The sequence below is a fragment of the Haliotis cracherodii genome, unplaced genomic scaffold (genome assembly GCF_022045235.1).
Source record: "Haliotis cracherodii isolate W230 unplaced genomic scaffold, xgHalCrac1.p SCAF_4, whole genome shotgun sequence".
NCBI lineage: Eukaryota > Metazoa > Mollusca > Gastropoda > Lepetellida > Haliotidae > Haliotis > Haliotis cracherodii.
Genome location: NW_027266297.1, coordinates 60,173,542 through 60,189,747, shown reverse-complemented (window position 1 = coordinate 60,189,747; position 16,206 = coordinate 60,173,542). Strand labels below are relative to the sequence as shown.

The window sequence follows — 16,206 nt, the reverse complement described above, 5'->3', positions numbered from 1 at the left end:
CTGAATCTCTTTCATGCCTTAGGTTCCTAAAAATGTATCTCTAAATCATCAATATTTACTTGACATTGTAGAATTGTACAATGACTTTTCTCCTGGCCAATATGACATTGTTTTTGTTGGTTTTTCGTTTTTGTGGACAAATCAAAATCTGACGCTCAAGCTGAGGCAGCTCTTGACAAGTCTGCCTATCACATTCAGATTCCACCACAGTCTTGTATAAAGAAATGTGGTTGATATTTAATGCAGAAGTTGAACACAGTTAGGTATAAACAGCACACTTCCTGAGATAATTCTCTTTTTACGACGATGTTACATTTGCCACAGTCGTCATATCAATGACTATTTATTACATGCAGGACCGCCTCCGGAAGTGTCTGCCCGGAGAGCGAAAGGTCGGTGGTTCGATCCCGGCAGCGTCATACCAAAAGACGTTAAAAGATGGTACATGTTGTTACCCTGCCTGGCGCTCGGCAATAAGGGATCAAACAAGGACTGGTTAGCTCGAAATCAGTAGACTGTGTGGGGTTGAAAATGACATAAATGTCCTGATAGATTCTAAGCACATTATAACAATTAGTGTTTTAAAAATTTGTTTTCTTAACATTTAATGCATTGTCAGTGTAATGTACAACCACCAGTTACTGAAATGATGACGTATATCCTGCTGTGGAATTCATGCAGGTAATATGCAGTTCCCATGATACTCAGGTTAGAGAGCTAGCTCTGTTTACTGGTGTCCTGTGGTCCGATTGTTACGAGTATCTTATTAATATATTGACCCAGTTGATTGCTAAGCATATTTTAGCATTTGAACTGGTTAATTCTTAAATTTTGCAAATATGTTACTGATCTTTACTGACATTTTTTTAAAGAAGTATGATTTTGTCTAATCACTATATGTCTGTATGACTTTTAACTCACAAAAAATGGTGTTTGTTTATTGTGTAACGCTGCACTCCAGCAATATATGATGTGTAAGAAATAATCAAGACTGGACCAGACAATCCAGTGATTGGCATCATGAGCATTCGTCTACGCAATTTTGATATTTCTGACTAGCGTCAACCGCGTCAGCCTCACAGTCCAATTCCGTTTGTCGCCTCTTTCGACAAGCATGGGTTGCTGATGACCAATTAATACGGCTCTTCATGAAGGACTAAAACTGAGGAATTACGGTATTCCTCATGTGCTAACGAACTCAGCATGTGTTTTGAAGCATGGAAATATCACACAGATAAGGTACTGGTTTTCGTAACACAGTGATCGTTTCAGCTCAATGTGACAGAGTGTGTATTTCGCTGTGTAGTATTATATTCCATAAGTGCGCCCGGCGCAATAGAATGCACACTGACTCCCTTCTTCGTTCAGTTGGATACCCGTGAAGATACCGGGGTAGAATAGGTCTTCAGTAACCCATGCTTGCCGTAAAAGGTGACTATGCTTGCCGTTAAAGGCGACTAACGGGATCGGGTGGTCAGACTCGGTGACTTGGTTGATGCATGTCATCGATCCCAATTGCGTGGATCGATGCTCATAATATCAATCACTGGATTGTAGTAATCTTAAAACGCCCTTATATATACAAGGGAGTTCTTAACGCATAATGTTGTATACAATGAGCATGTTAATACGTTTTGCAAAGTCCAAACGAATGTATGTAAAGTGTGTCTAGGCTGTTTGTGGAAATGCAACGTTACTGACGGCACAGTCTGCGATTGTTTGTGTGTTCTTTAACGCCGCACTCGGCAAGATTCTAGCTGTATGATGGCGGTCTGTAAATAATTGAGTCTGGTCCAGATAATCCAGTGAGCATCGATCAACGCAATTTGGATACGATGACATGCATCAACCAAGTCAGCGAGCCTGATCACACAATCCCGTTAGTCGCCTCTTAAGACAAGAGTAGTCGCCTTTTACGGCAAGCATTGGCTCCTGAGGACCTTTCCGGTCTAACGGAATGCAGTTTGAGATTGGCATAGAAAAGACGTAAATCGAACGTTCAAAGTCGAAAAGATATCCTCATATAAAATTCTGGTTTCCCGTGAAAGGGCGAGATATACTGTATTTTTACTTTTTCATCCTTTATATGTTTACCTGCCCAGATTCATATTGAAATAGAATTAAATTTTACTAAAACATGAATTTTTCAGAAATATATTAAAGTTGAGTAAAACTCACCATAAGTAGATAAGATGAAACCTATACTTGTCATAATGACTGCAGAGTTTTCCATCTTGACACCAGCTGAATTTACCTAATGAATAGCCTCAAACATGTGACTGTGATATCAGCTACCGGTCCTGAATTGAAACTAGACATAACCCAGTTTCAACTTCCCTCTTCCTTACTACAACAAGGCTAGATACTTGACATCAAAACTAACTGACAATGCTCATGCGATGCTTCAGTGAGCTGTGCAGTGCGAGTCATATGTCAACATTGATACCGCCACCTGGTTTCGTTTTTATGTTCATGTAAGGCGGGAGAACAATGCAACGCCATTTGCCTGATCGGCAGAAACACGAATCAACGTGACGGTGTACCCGACCATTTGCACATTTCATACCGTAATAAAACTGTGAGAAGGCACGTTTTGTATTTGTTCACTGAAAGGGTACATTTAACATTGCGCCATGAGGTGATGTGATATTTAAAACGAAGTATAAAAAAACACCTTATATTTTGTGGAAATATATACATAGTATAGGTTCATTTGGCCCACTAATGTAAGACAACGGAATTCGTTGTGCAAAGTTGCGTCACGAATTATCAGGATCCGATGATCATGTGACGTAAGCCAGGTTGATCGTATTTGACCCATGGACGTGCAACGAGATAAACGCCTATTACCTTCGTCATTTCCTGCGACCTTAAGTCGACACGCCGTGATAAACTCAATACTGTTTAACCTCAGTCATTCACTGGTAAATAGGGGCGGTGGGATAGCCTAGTGGTTAAAGCGTTCTTTCGTCACCGAAAACCCAGTTTGATTCCACACATGGGTACAATTAGTGAAGCTCATTTTCCGGTGTCCCCCGCCGTGATATTACTGGAACATTGCTAAAAAGCGGCGTAATTTCATACTTACTCACTCACTGGTAAATAAAAAAATGTCGATAATTTCCCACGTTATGGTATCAACTTCACAACTTATGTATTGAGAAACAATTATCCACACCTACTGGAATTGTTAAGATATGTTTTCTATAAGAGACAGAATAATTATCAGTCACTGCTTCAAGACCAAGAAATACAACAATCGTTTTCCAGGACCAGCGGACAATGTATTAGTAATTGTAAAATCTAAAAATGTTACGGGGTTGCAATCTATTGGATGGTGATTCATAAACACATGTTAAATCGACCCTTCTTTTGGCAGAGATCTTAAGACTATGGAAGGGGTTTTGTGGCTTTATTTATTATTGAGACAGGTGCCAGCGGTGGGGGAGGTTGCGCTCATCTTTTCGCCAACACTTGGGTTCATCACTATTTTATAGTGATTCATAAACACATGCTTATGAAAAAGTAGGAATCGTGCACTGAGATTTCTTATGGAAACGGAAATGTTTTCTCGCTTTTATTACTAGTGTGTTTGGCACAAAGTATCATGTCAAAGACCCAATCACGCAAAAGCCCTCCCCAACCCCTAGAGAATGAAATGGTCGGGCCATTATTCAAAAATAATACAGTTACAATTAGCTGTCCTGTAACAAACTTTATCATTTCCCTTCATTGTCAGCACTATTCCACAAAACACACATGTATTCGAACTGTGCTCCTCTTATGTTAAAAGACCCGTGAAGATACGGGGTAGAGCAGGTCTTCAGCAACAGATTCTTGCGTAAAAGGCGACTAACGGGATGAGACTCGCGGACTTGGTTGATGCATGTCATCTTGAACATCGATCCACGTAATTGGGATACGATGACATGCATCAACCATGACAGCGAGCCTGACCACCCGATCCCGTTAGTCGCCTCTTACTGGACAAAAGGTACAATGGTGTGGAGAGAGGCTTGCCAAAGTCAACGAGCTCAGCAAACAGAGACTACAATCTTTTGAGGCAAGAAATTGATTGCTAGGAATTGATTATAACTTGGTTCTTATACGGCATATCTAATATTGGTGTGTGGATCGATTGACTTTGCCATTGAAAGTGAAAGGACCATCGCCTGTCACCATGACACCAACCTCAAGATGTAGAAACATTCAAGTTTTTGTGCCCAGTTCGAATAAAGTAGGGGGCAGTCGGGTAGCCCAGTGGTTACAGCGTTCGCTCGTCACGCCGAAAACCCGGGTTCAATTCCCGACATGGGTAAAGCCCATTTCTGGTGTCCCCTGCCGTGATATTGCTGGAATATTGCTAAACGCGGCGTAAAAATCATACTCAGTCACTCACGAATGAAGTAGTGATCCTGATCAAATTACAGTAATGCCATGAAAACAGGTCACGTCAGTATCTGTCTCTTTCCCAGACTAAGTCTCAATGCTACGTTTATACGCTAGTCTTCCAATTCATTGCTTGAAAACAGTGTCTTCGTAAAAGGATTGTGGTGACTAGCTGCGGTTGTGTTTTCTGCCCGTGAATATATGCTGAGCATAACTGAGACCGAGGTTTACATGTAGATATCAAACGGCAACGCCAGGAAATAACCAGTCTCGATTAACCGACAAATAATATTCCACTTGCCCGAAAAGGCAAAATGACACCTGGCGTTAGCGACCAGTGCAAGCACACCACGCTCAACCTAAAGCACCTGAGCTGAGCTGAATGTGAGGCAGATCATGTTTACAATGCAGCTTAACTATCGGTGTATGTGCATGACAGCGCATCCTGTTTGCCAGCGCAAAATGAAATGATATCCTGGCCATTCTTGAGTCTTGAATCTGCAGGGGGACGGACGGGTGCAGTAGAAGCTGAGAGGTAAGTTTGTGAATAGCTTGGGTCGCAACGACGGTAAGGATCATACTTACAATTGTATGATGTTTATGATGAAAACAGTCTTTGCCCTACGTGTGGTATGCCTGCATTATAAACCCGTACATGCTTGAGAAAAAGTCAGACATTTAGTCAGGCAACTATGCTTGTCGTAAGAGGTGTGTGGGTTTCGAGAATTGAGGACGTCAAATCATTCTTCAACTTCATCATTTTTTTCTAATTCTTAGTTTCATATTCTAACAGATTCTTGTTCTAGTTGAAGGGTGCCGTTGCCACGAAATACTAAGGTAGCGCTGTCGGCTTGATTGACTGCAAAATAATGCAGAAACGTCTATGAATATACTATTATTTAGACGCAAATATTAAAATAAACGGTCACATTAATAATGTCTTACTTCTCGGTTACTGAAGTTTTGTATTTAATTACATAATTACCGTTTTATAACCTCTACGGTCCCCCGCTCACAGCACAGTCTCTTGCACATAGCGATACCAACAACAACAAAAAAGTTACTTCCCTTTACAACTTGAAGACCGCTTAAATATAAAATTAACCCAAACAATTGATCAGAATCCAACAAGGTGCCTAACGGGTTCGGGTGGGCAGGCTCGCTGACTTGGTTGAAGCATTTCGTCGTATCCCAGTTGCGTGGATCGATGCTCATGATGTCAGCATGGTATATGCTATCATCATATCACACCGTATATATTACCTTGATATCGCCAATGGTTTATTCGAAGGTAAACGATAATCTTTGAGTATTACAATCCCCGCTAGAACAACATGTCTCTCACAGAGTGTGTTCCAACTCACCCACCACAATACGTAAAATTTGGTGTGAAAACTGAATATATAGTTTCTAAAAGACCCTTTCAATGGACATGTTAACTCCATACACTCTACGATTGTACATTTTGGTGTAGCGACAGTAAGGCCCCAAACCGACATTCTTCTTTAGTTGGCTTCTCGCATGTTCTACAGCAGAAAAACACTTCTGATCGTCACATCCTGTTCGACCAGTTCACAAAAACTTGAACGTATCCGGGTACATCCGGGGAGTTCAGAAGTTGAGTTATAAGCTTGCATTCGTTATAAGCACAATGTGTTGTGATATATACTACCCAAAAGACGTTAAAGACTCTTTCATGTGACTATAGTTAGTCTGTGGAGGTATGACAGTTTAACTATATACTACTCAAAGAAGTTATCGACCACCCGGCATATAATGCGGGTAGTTATAGCGACCAGCCAGTCTGTCTGTCCGTCCGCTGGCCGTCTATCAGTCACAAACTGAAGTGGTCCCTTTTGATCTTTTGGGATTTTTCTATAAATTTTTGTATTTTTTTTTTTGTGGAAAGAAGCTGGACATAGACTCCAATGAGGATGGGGTTCGTTTTCGGGGCGGAATTCGAAAACCATTCAGGATATTTGATCGAAACTTGAAAGATGCATCAGTCACATGCTGAAGTGGTGCCTTTCGCTATTTTGTAATTTTTAAAAATCTTTATGGAAAGAAGTTAGACAAGGACACGATTGCTAGTTTCACAGATGCGACCATGGTGGATCTTTGGTGGGTAAACAATGTATGCTTCTTCAAGAACATTCAACTCTTGACTCATTACATACAGAATTGCACATTTATTTGTGGTTACTTTACAGACAGCTGCCGGGGGGATATGTCATCTTTCTGATGACTCTTATATTACTACAGTTAAAATATCATGGCATGACCTATTAACTACATGTATAGTAATATGACAGATTCAGGTGGTCCTTACCTTCATTTGAGTAGTATATAATGTACTCACAGTGTGCTTTATTCCAAGATGATAGTACACAACAACCCATTGAATATTGTACTTTAATATTTAATTACAAATCAAGTAATTTTCAGACAATGTAGGAAAGGATTACTGCCAAATTTTGAACACCTACAGCATGAGATAATAAGTGATTACAATTCTGCAAAGGTAATTGAAACTATGCAAAATTTGTTACTTTTTGGTCTTCCCTCCACATTTTGTTAAAAACTGATACAGTGATACTGATACAGTACGTTGACTCTAGATCTACAGGCAAGATTTTATATGTATGGAAAGATGTACAGTTCTTGAAAACCATGTACCACAATTGTATTGACATGACATGTATATATAGATGCTGTACCTGCTGAGATGAATAAAGAGGGAAAAAAAGAAAAAAGATGATAGAACGACACAATTAATTTGCCGTTCAAAAAGTAACTGACATTTCTAGATGTCCAAAAACTTGTCCAAACAGGCTGAAAGTTGGCTGCAGTATTATTTAGTATATTTTCATGTGTTTTGTATGTTCATATCTGTACTATATCTATGAATAAACATAATTAAAACACTATTGACCTTTTCTGCCTGCAATTCAGTGCTTGTGTATTAGTCACTTGTTAAATGTTTACTATGGAATCAGTGACACAGGTGCATATAAAACCTTCCAAACTATACTGAAGAATAGTAATGTTGTCATATCTTTATATATTTAAATAATTAAATATTGAAAGCTATAGTGAGCAAGGGTTTCATTAATTACGCATAACAATTACAAATGTACATATACAATGAAACCCCGGTTATCTGGACAGTACAGTTACAGCTGAAACCGCCCGGACGAACAAATGTCTGGATTAACGAATCATTGTTATATAGCAAAGTCCTTATTGTTTTATTATGCATTCCGAATAATACTCGTCCTACAAACGGGGTTTCTAGATGTACACGCTCGTCAGTAACGGGGTTTAGTTTAGTGATATTGCCAAAGCAAAGTTGATTGATCAAGTTACACATTCGTGGCCTAAGTAAAACTTTCAAAAAGTTTTATATCAGAAAAGTGGAGGACATTTCCAAATTTGATGCTTTATGACAAAATGATTCATGATGCAATTCCCTAATTTTATTTGTACCATATGTTCCCGTATTTCCTCAGGTGAACAATTGACTTGCTTTTGCATGTGTTTGTGACGGGTGCAACCGATGGGTCAGGATACGCTCACCTTTTCGCGAACACTTGGTATGCTCATTATTTGATAGTGAATCGTACAATCGACTCTGCTCTATGCAGATTTCTTATGGCTATGGAAAGGGTTATGTTTCCTTTATTTTTTATCATAGAAAGGGTTTTGTCTCTTTTATTTGTGATCATAGAAAGGATTTTCCCTCTTTTTTTATGATCATAGAAAGGGTTCGTCTCCTTTATCTATGATCATAGAAAGGGTTTTGCCTCTTTTATTCATGATCATAGAAAGGGTTTTGCCTCTTTCATTTATGATCATAGAAAGTGTTTTGTCTCCTTTATTTATGATTTTAGAATGGGTTTGTCTCCTTTTTTGTGATCATAGAAAGGGTTTTCCCTCTTTTACTTATGATCATAGAAAGGGTTTGTCTCCTTTATTTATGATCATAGAAAGGGTTTTGTCTCCTTTATTTATGATCATAGAAAGGGTTTGTCTCCTTTATTTATGATCATAGAAAGGCTTTCGTCTCCTTTATTTATGATCATAGAAAGGCTTTCGTCTCTTTTATTTATGATCATAGAAAGGGTTTTGCCTCTTTCATTTATGATCATAAAAAAAGGGTTTTGTCTCTTTTATTTATGATCATAGAAAGGGTTTTGTCTCTTTTATTTATGATCACAGAAAGGCTTTCGTCTCTTTTATTTATGATCATAGAAAGGGTTTTGCCTCTTTTATTCATGATCATAGAAAGGGTTTTGCCTCTTTCATTTATGATCATAGAAAGTGTTTTGTCTCCTTTATTTATGATTTTAGAATGGGTTTGTCTCCTTTTTTGTGATCATAGAAAGGGTTTTCCCTCTTTTACTTATGATCATAGAAAGGGTTTGTCTCCTTTATTTATGATCATAGAAAGGGTTTGTCTCCTTTATTTATGATCATAGAAAGGCTTTCGTCTCCTTTATTTATGATCATAGAAATGCTTTCGTCTCCTTTATTTATGATCATAGAAAGGCTTTCGTCTCTTTTATTTATGATCATAGAAAGGGTTTTGCCTCTTTCATTTATGATCATAAAAAAGGGTTTTGTCTCTTTTATTTATGATCATAGAAAAGGTTTTGTCTCTTTTATTTATGATCATAGAAAAGGTTTTGCCTCTTTTATTTATGATCATAAAAAAGGGTTTTGTCTCCTTTATTTATGATCATAGAAAGGGTTTTGTCTCTTTTATTTATACAAACAGACGTGATACATACAGTCAGGGACTTGATGTGAACTCAAATGTTTTGTTGTGAACCGTTAGGGGTCGTGCATATGCAACGTGCAACTTGCATGGTTATTATACCCCTACACACGACAGCGTTTGTGTCAAAAGTTTGTTTGTTTGTTGTAAAACTGTTGCACTCAGCCATGTGATGGCAGTTTGTAAAATCCAGTGATTGACATCGATCAACGGAACTGGGACACGATGACATGCATCAACAAAGTCAACTTATTAAGATGTTTATACAACTCATACCAGTCGCCTGAATAATGAACTTATCTCAGAGAAACACTGCTTGTTTATGTTTGTTTCAATATGATTAGATGACACAGCCACTGAACAGGAATTGCTCCTAATGTTATATCTACTTTACAGCAAAATGAAGACGACAAAAACAACTCTTCGATCATTCGTTTTTGCTGCACTGCTTGTCATTGGTAATGTATTACAAACATTTGCGATTCTTCTTAATACCATTCTGTTGACTGATTGTGTTTCATTCAGCTCAATCAACATTTTTAGGCCTGAGAGTGAGTGAGTGAGGATTGTCTTACGCCGCTTTTAGCAATATTACAGCAACATCATGACGGAAGACACCAGAAATGGGATTTACACATTGTAGCCATGTGGGGAATCGAACCGGGGAATCGGCGTGACGCTCGGACGGTTGAACCATTAGGATGCTACACCGCCCATAGGTCTTAGAACTTACACGTGTGTGAATGACTAATGATAAACCACATAAAACCATAATAGAAAAAATAGTTCACTGGGTAACAAACATGTAATAACTATGTATCTATCATATTTATAATGAAGTAGTTTATTAAAAAATATATAACTTGAGTTAAAAACATAACACAGTATGATGTAGTGACTCAAATCTTACCCGAAACCGTTCACTGTTTCAATGTCTTCTTTGAACCCACTGCAGCCATATGTATGTCATTGTTACTGTAATCGAGTTTGAAGCTGACCATTAATACCTATGGCTACTAAGGCATCTTTTCGTCATCAATAGGGGCACTTGTGAAACCCTTTTAACATGTATGCGGCCATCCGAATGTACCTTATCGCCTCTGTAACCAATATTTTGTGTTAATAAGTAGTAATATAATATCAGTATTGATCTCAAAGCTTTAACTTTGACGTTAATAATAAAGTGTGATACCACTGTGGGGATGCTTCATTTGATAGCTCCTTTAAGGGTGCCTTGAAAGCCTCGATTATCCTCTCAGCTGAGGATACGATCCAATGTATACCCCTTTAAACATTTAAAGTAAAATATCCAAAGCCCTTGGCAAGGGAATTATGTATGAATGTTGCATTCTACAAAGATTTCTGGTTGTCGGAACAATGTTCGTTTTTATTCAAAATGACAAACCCCCTTTGGCTATTTCTTGTGTACAGCTTTTGGTTTGCAGACGAATGGTTAGAGTTAGGTCACATAAACATACTTGAAAATAAGAGTGATGCTTCATGTTAATGAATTGGTTCATATATTTTCACCTCGGAGGTAAGAATGTATGTACAGATTGTGTATATATTTATAGACTTATTAAACATGTATAAACGTTTCTAATATGTAAGTAATTCTGAATCTAATGTATTTATGTGTTTCCCTAGGACTTACCGCATCAACAAATTGTTACCAGCATCCGAATGACCTTGGTGAGTGTGATGAAGGCTGTCTTGGAGGTTTCTTTGGAGACTATTGTAACAAAACCTGCCCGCAACATTGTGCATCACGAAGGGGAGACAAGCACGCAGCTTGCAGTCAGGACATTGGACAATGTTTAAGTGGCTGTGTGCGCGGATGGTATGGTAACAACTGTTCCAAACGTTGCAGTAAGCATTGTTCCACAGGGATATGCAACATGCTGGACGGCGACTGTATTGATGGGTGCAAGGGTGGTTTCTTCGGGTTGGATTGTAAATACAAATGCAACGCGAGATGTCAAGGCGGTGTGTGTAAAGGAGATGGTACGTGTGATTGTAAAGCCGGCTTCGCAGGAAGATACTGTGATTTTACATGCAGCACAGACTGCAGTGGTAGTGAGTGTAGTGTTGGAGAAGGTGCACCTGTATGTAGCAAAGGATGTGTCCCAGGATTTACTGGACGTTACTGTCAGCAGCTGTGCCCGGAGGATTGTCAACGAAACTTGTGTCATCAAAATGGTTCGTGTATGTCAGATACAGAACCACGCGCATTACCTCTCGTGGATGCAGGTAGGTACATTTTGATAACATTTGTCATGTATATTTTATATATATCTCAGCTCTCAATATCACATAGTTTTTCCCCATTATGAACATAAGTAGTTCTTATCTTGTCCTAGACGGACGAAAATCCCTAATTTCCCAATGATAAAACCAGATATGTCAGACTTTTAGAACATTAAAATTCTTTCGATATGATTATTCTTGTTCACATCTATCGCCTACCACAGGTGTCAATGCCTCTGTTATATCATTTAGCTTGGAAATTATATTTTTCAAACTTAATAGGGAAAATTAACATTTTGAAAACATGTTTTTCTTAAAATAAACCCTTTCAAAATATTATTTGTCGTAGCAAATGAAGAAAATATACACAGAGAGAGACAAGAGTTTGGGAATAAAACATCAATACCTTTTTGCGGATCTCTTCCATCGGCTCTCTTTGACGTTGTTGTTGTTGTTGTTTCTTTCATTACTACATTTGGTTCGAAGATTCAATGAGAAGAAACTATTTTTTATTCGACATGAAATATCGCGATTATTAATTACCGACGATAGCTGCAAGCGTGCTAATACTTAAAGAGTCAGTATAAACAAGCCATTCGGGCGATTTACTTAAGTACATGTAATGACAAAACAATTGAATGTGCGCTTTTCAAAAAATGATTATTTTGCACGCGATAAACATCATCGTTGAGTTTTGATCACATGTTGACAATCCGGTTTAGGATCGGCAGGTAACTGCGAGCGGTTGTATTTAGCATCAATAACGCACCTTTGGTGCTCTGGCCCTCACGCTCTCCCTAAAACATCTCTGTGATCATCTTGGGCGACAGATAAGACAAAAGCGCCGGACAACGTACAGCAGTTGGAACGAGCGTTGTTTGAGGAATGGGGACTTGATAAGAGGGCATACGTCATCTATGAAGTGTCGTGATAAGGGCTGTCTGGACGTCCGAATAGGTCACACAATATATATATGCTATTGCTGACAGACAGATATTTTTATTCAGTATAAGGCCACTGGCTCAAAATACATTAGCATAGCAGAGATAACCATCTGCACAATAAAGTTATAATACATAAAGAAGTACATGTAGATGTGTATTTATATCAAGAATAATTTAAGGAACAGTATGTCTTATTTGATTTACCGTTTGGAGGTATACACTTATTTTCTGCAATATTTCATAATCTCGTAAATGAAAGAGTGTATGGATGGGGTGGTCAAATATTTATCCATTAAGTTATTTCTTGGTAGATTATAAATTTCACACACTAACAAAATATGCAATTCATCTTCTGACACGCTGACACGCCGTGATATAACTGGAATACTGTTAAAAGCGGCGTTAAACCAAACTCACTCACTCATATGGTGTTAAATGGTGTCTTCCTGAAGTTTCTGCAATGTTACAGTTGCTGCATCTAAAGTTTGATGGCAGAGGAATATGTTAGTAGTTTTCAATATGTTTATAAAAGTGAAACTGTTTATAAACTTCAGCCCCATAACACAGGATAGGGGTTATCATAATATTAGCATCAAATAGTTTGACTAAATCCTTGCATTTTATATAACCAACTTTCCTCTGATATCTGTTTATGGCCACCACAGCTTTAGTACTCAGGGTTTGAGCCTATGTCCAAATCAATTTAGGTGTAAACATTATTCCCAGATATCTGTAAAATGAAACAGCTTCAATATTTTCACCAACAAAACATTTCTAAATCATTTATTTTTCTTTTATAATTGTAAGGGGGATTCTGCCACAGAAGAAACATCGACATTAAAACATTATGGCATATATATCTTTACAATCCTTTGAAATAAAAACCCCTTTACCTCCAAAATTATCCAGTAGTTGTAAATGCTTGTTTATGAATATAATAAATATATTTGTGGGATCATAACGCATCCCTGACGGGTGCCAACGTTTGCAATCAAAATAGCTTGTTAGTCCATCTGAACTCCTCACTTAAGCACATAGATTTGTGTACATTGATTAAAGTATGTTATCAAATTTACCACTTATTCCAATACCCTTGAGACTTGTCATCAAAATACCATGTCTCACAGTGTCAAACGCCTTCAAAAAGTCAACAAATCTCCCCTTCTTTTTCCATACCTATTTGCGTTTCATTGCTTGTAGTGTATAAAGATTGTCAGCAGTTGAATAGTTTGGTCTTAATCTAGCCTGTGCTTCATCAATTACCTGATTTTCTTCGCAATATTTTTGAAGTCTGGAATAAAGTAGAGATGTAAAAAATTCACACATAGTATCAATCAGTGAAATGCTTGTGAAATTGTTGACCTCCTTCCTGTGTACAAATTATACACCTGCTCCACAGCTGCGGAAACAAATCGCTTTCAAATATTTGATTAAAGAGTCAAGCAGAATATGGGTACTGAGATGTTTAGTGTTTTTAAAGTACTCAGAAGCAATGCCATCATTTCCAGATGATTTGTAGTTTGCAAGTTTTGTTATGTGTTTCTCAACTTCCAGACAACTGATACTGCATGACCAAGCTTAATTATATGGAAGTTAAAAGCGTAGTTGGAATCTAGTACCCACAACGATGTTAAATATTAATGAATTAAGAGAAGAGGAAGCTATCATTTAATTCACTACACATATGCTTTTACCGAGGTGCAATGAAAACATTCAGAAGCTTTGAAATCAGAGGGCCATTTTCCTGTCTGAAAAATGACAGTTATGACCCAATGTGTGTTTAGCTGCTTTTTGTTAATTCATCCCAAGTCCAAAGAAATTGTCTTTTTGACTTATTGTGCGATCCATACATTGGAAAATCAATTTTTTCCGTTTTCGTTTTATAAGCAGTTCAAATCGGTGTAAACTTTCTTTTGATCAGTATTGTATTTCAAGCTATTTGGTACAGATGAATCAATAGTTGATACTAAAATACGTTACCTTTTGTACTTTTGTTGCATGTTCAATGTTATTGACAAATGAATGTATTTTTTCTGGAGTGAAATAACAAAACTGTACACGTTTCCTTGGTCGTGTGAATAATTTTACAACAGTTCATTCTTAAAAAACAACTCGGTGACAAAATGCGTTTCTATCTTCCAGCAGGAGACAATAGATGTCTTCATCACAACCCAAACACAAGACTTTGCGATTGTTGTAGGACTGGGTGGACGGGAAACAACTGCAACACCAAGTGTGACAATTGCGGCCATCGTTCTGTAGAGAACAACGGTACACAGGAATGTAAAGATTCGTGCACAGAGGGTACCTATGGTGTGATGTGTAATGAGACTTGTTCAAAGACATGCGCCGATGGTAGTTGTCATAAAAAGTCGGGAAACTGTCCTGGATGCGTACTTGGATACTATGGCGAAAGATGTGACAAGAAATGCGACAGACGATGCCTTCAAGGAGGGTGCTATCAACACTCATCCCACTGTAAACTATGTCCATATGGACGATATGGTCCCTTTTGTGAAGATAAATGTAGTTTTGGTTGCGCTGGGGAACGCTGTAATAAAAGAACCGGAGAAAGTCTACACGGCTGTAAACAGGGGTATCTGGGGAAAAAATGCACTGAGAAGTCCAGCAAGGGATGTTCAACTTCCGAGTATCGTCTTCCAGGGCGTGGCCATTATCGCTGCATTGGACGGAGTTGTGAGGTTGGGTTTACAGGAGAAGACTGCCGATCTCACTGTTCCAAGTGTGGGTATGGATGCTACAAACAGAATGCAACATGTACATCGCTATCGGACCAAGGATTTCATGATGGTAAGTTGAAGCCAAGGAATTGGACAGCACTGCTAACTTCTGCCACACGGATTACAAACAAACAGATAAGTGACACATGTAGGCAGTCTTGTGAGTGTGTGTGTGTGAGTGTGTGTGCGTGCGTGCGTGCGTGCGTGCGTGTGTGTGTATGCGTGCGTGCGCGCGTGTGTGTGTGTGCGTGTCTATATATATATATATATATATATATATATATATATATATATATATATATATTTCAGACGAAAAGCTTGAACAAGAGAATTTGTCTAGAGATCCCTGTATAAACTTAGATGAGCAGCTGATTTGGGTAGAAAATAATATAGTTGTTGGTGTTGGACACAATCTTTTAAAACTCCAATTGCATGTACGCAAATAGGTGATATTTCCAGCAATACATTTTGCCCTATGTTTGGCAAAGAAAACATGGTGACGTTTAAGTAAAATGAAACCTTATTATTAAAACGTGTTATTTTCAAAACCCTTTAACAATTAACCATGAAGCTAGAACCATGAGGCTAAACCGGTTTTCTATCACATTAACACCATCATGTATGGGTTACTTTCGGCTGAAATCGTATTTGCGTGATTATACGACGTATGACACGCAACCATCACATGGCCGGAATACGGACATTGAATCTTGAATGACTACAGAGGCAGTTTCAAATATAGTGAATATGACAAAGTGAGTATCATCTGATGTAACCAAATGACGATCTCTTTCAAGGAGCTATGCCATGTTCATCTAAAACAGTAAAATATGTTGTGTTATTTTGAGATTGAACCAGATCATTTGACTCTAAAGTCCAACTTACTATTTGCAATATGAGTTATATGACGTAAGTTTCATCAACACCATTCAAACAAAATAAAGCCCAAGTCTTATTCAAAACTATTGACTTAGTCATCTTCCATATATACTACTCAAAATTTGATAAGGATCGTAGATATTTTCCTTAATAAAAAAACAAAATAACTGCATAACTGGCAATATTGTGTTCAAGAGAAATCAATAACGTCTCCAACACACTACCACGT

The 16,206-nt window shown here is 38.0% G+C and overlaps 1 protein-coding gene across 4 annotated transcripts in view; it reads left to right on the top strand.

Moving 5' to 3' along the window:
• LOC139479938 (cell death abnormality protein 1-like) overlaps positions 1 to 16,206 on the top strand; it is a 40,110-nt gene that overhangs the window by 20,709 nt on the left and 3,195 nt on the right. For 2 of the 4 annotated variants that reach the window (XM_071262874.1, XM_071262875.1), the window contains 3 exons: positions 9,563 to 9,624; positions 10,814 to 11,416; positions 14,500 to 15,168. In XM_071262874.1, the coding sequence (XP_071118975.1) occupies positions 9,567 to 9,624; positions 10,814 to 11,416; positions 14,500 to 15,168 (1,330 nt within the window). In that variant the 5' untranslated portion in view covers positions 9,563 to 9,566. Of the gene's footprint in view, positions 1 to 4,856; positions 4,925 to 9,562; positions 9,625 to 10,813; positions 11,417 to 14,499; positions 15,169 to 16,206 lie in introns of those variants that run through there. The other 2 variants (XM_071262873.1, XM_071262876.1) reach the window with 2 other exon arrangements.